We start from the raw sequence: 2,155 nt of genomic DNA, 5'->3' as shown, positions 1-2,155 counted from the left end.
GTTTTATTTAAAATATGAATAGCAGACCAGTTAAATCCATCATTAAATATAATTATATTTAATAGAGAGGTGGCGCAGCAGCATTTCAGTTATCGATGGCGCAACAAAATTTGAATTTGAGTTTTGTGATACGAATTTGTTTTTATTAAACGGCACTTTAGTTGAAATATTTTTCTTTACATTTTTGACACAAATAATATCAAGGTCGTTAATAGTAATAATTTTATAATGGATTCTAAAGAAGAAGAAAAAGAAAACCTTATTGAAAATTTGAAAATCTCACCAGCATTGCGCTCAGATACTGCAGTTAGCAAGAGAACAGAATTTGATAATGATATCGATACTGTGAAAATGGCAAGTTAACGTGTTTATTCACTGGTTAACTTAAAAAAAAATAAGAATGTGATGTTGTTTTCTTTCAGAATTTTTCCAAGCTTTTCCTTGCTAGTAGAAATTTACACTTACGCTGAAGTTATAAATAAAATAACCAGAAAATTTATAGTTTATGAGACTTGATTATGTATTAATACAAGAAATATTACTTTGTACTACTACTATGTAGTGTAAAATAAGATGAATTTTAATGTAAACAAATAATATTTTAAACTTAGCATAAGGTACTATTTTGTACATGTCATTTATGATTTAATTTGCACTTCTAAACACCAAACTCAAATACAGGACAAAGATTTTTGGTTTACAAAACCCTTCTCTGTTTCTGTAGAATGCCTCAAAATAAAAAGTATAATAATTAGTATTTTATATACTTTCTGTAAAATTCCAAATCAATCTAGAATTATTTTTGCATTTAAGAGAAAATAAAAGTAACAAAACACCTTGGTTATATCTGCCAGCCAAACTTGGCTTTTCAAACCTTATACATATACGTTGTACAAATTTGTTACATTTATCATATCATGATAATTTGTAGAATCTCATTGCAAAAAATGCTTTTCTAATGAACCTTTAGCTTATATAAATCATTGTTAAAGTGTATAAAGGTGTTACTAAAATGACTTGGAATAATACCACGAGACTGTTCCAGTCTTAGAGTTTTCTAGAAAAAAGCAAAGTTTTGGGTGTTCGTAATATTTCCACTAATTGTGAAAAAAAAAGTTATTTTGAAAACTTCATCAGAGTAATTCAATCTTTGAGCTAATGAAGCGCATGTAAGAAAAACTATCTACATCTGTATCTTCTGTTTAAAAAAAAACTCAGCTTAATAACTAATGGGTAAGACTTGTTATTAAAAACCATAATACATTTTTGAAATAGATATATCTTTTGATTAAAGTAGCTTTTTTTTTCATTGAGTGTACAGTAGAGTAAACTTTCTTTTGAAACCCTTTTCAACTATTTTGTTTGCTTAAACAAACACTGTGGAAAGCAGTGATATTGTCATAATAAATGACTAGTTTTCTGATTGGACAAACATCAGTAGCAGGGTTTCACAAAGGCTTTGCTTTTGAGTTTTACCATTGATTATTTATGCTATTACTAGTGATACAGTTAGCTATTTGATTTTTAAGATGTGTACATCTTATGATCAGCAAAAAACAATGGTATTGTAAGATTTTTACAATGCAGATGATTCTCATAATTAGCATTGAGAATTTGATTTTTCTCGTTTAACATTTTAAGTTATGAATTTGATTCTAAGGATCCTGAAAAACACCTGATTGTTTTACGTTAGGAACTTTGATGTTAAAGAAGCTAAATATTGAAAATGACCATGAAAAATATTATTTTTTCTTTAGAATATTTACCAATTAAAAACTTTACTATTATTCACATTTTTTGTCAAAGAATAAAATACTGTATGTTATTACTTCTGACTTGTTTTACTTCTTTCTATGATTCACATAAAAATATTTGATTACCCTGTCTTATGAAACTGATATGTTGCAAGTAAGGAAATGTGTGAATATTGTTGTGTTCAAGGCACTTGTGTGGATGTTGTTGTGTTCAAGGCACTTGTGTGGATATTGTTGTGTTCAAGGCACTTGTGTGGATATTGTTGTGTTCAAGGCACTTGTGTGAATATTGTTGTGTTCAAGGCACTTGTGTGGATGTTGTTGTGTTCAAGGTACTTGTGTGGATATTGTTGTGTTCAAGGCACTTGTGTGGATATTGTTGTGTTCAAGGCACTTGTGTG

General features: G+C 28.5%; 1 protein-coding gene across 1 annotated transcript in view; it reads left to right on the top strand.

The window, feature by feature from the left end:
• The first annotated feature begins 103 nt into the window (after positions 1–103).
• The window catches only part of LOC106473123 (serine/threonine-protein kinase greatwall-like), a 27,437-nt gene continuing 25,385 nt past the window's right edge, over positions 104–2,155 (top strand). The window contains exon 1 of the mRNA XM_013933802.2: positions 104–354. Within this exon, the coding sequence (XP_013789256.1) occupies positions 229–354 (126 nt within the window). The 5' untranslated portion in view covers positions 104–228. The remainder of the gene's footprint in view (positions 355–2,155) is intronic.

This window comes from Limulus polyphemus, unplaced genomic scaffold (assembly GCF_000517525.1).
Source record: "Limulus polyphemus unplaced genomic scaffold, Limulus_polyphemus-2.1.2 Scaffold5906, whole genome shotgun sequence".
Classification (NCBI taxonomy): domain Eukaryota; kingdom Metazoa; phylum Arthropoda; class Merostomata; order Xiphosura; family Limulidae; genus Limulus; species Limulus polyphemus.
Note: the sequence above shows the minus strand (reverse complement) of the source record. Positions and strands in the feature narration are given on the sequence as shown.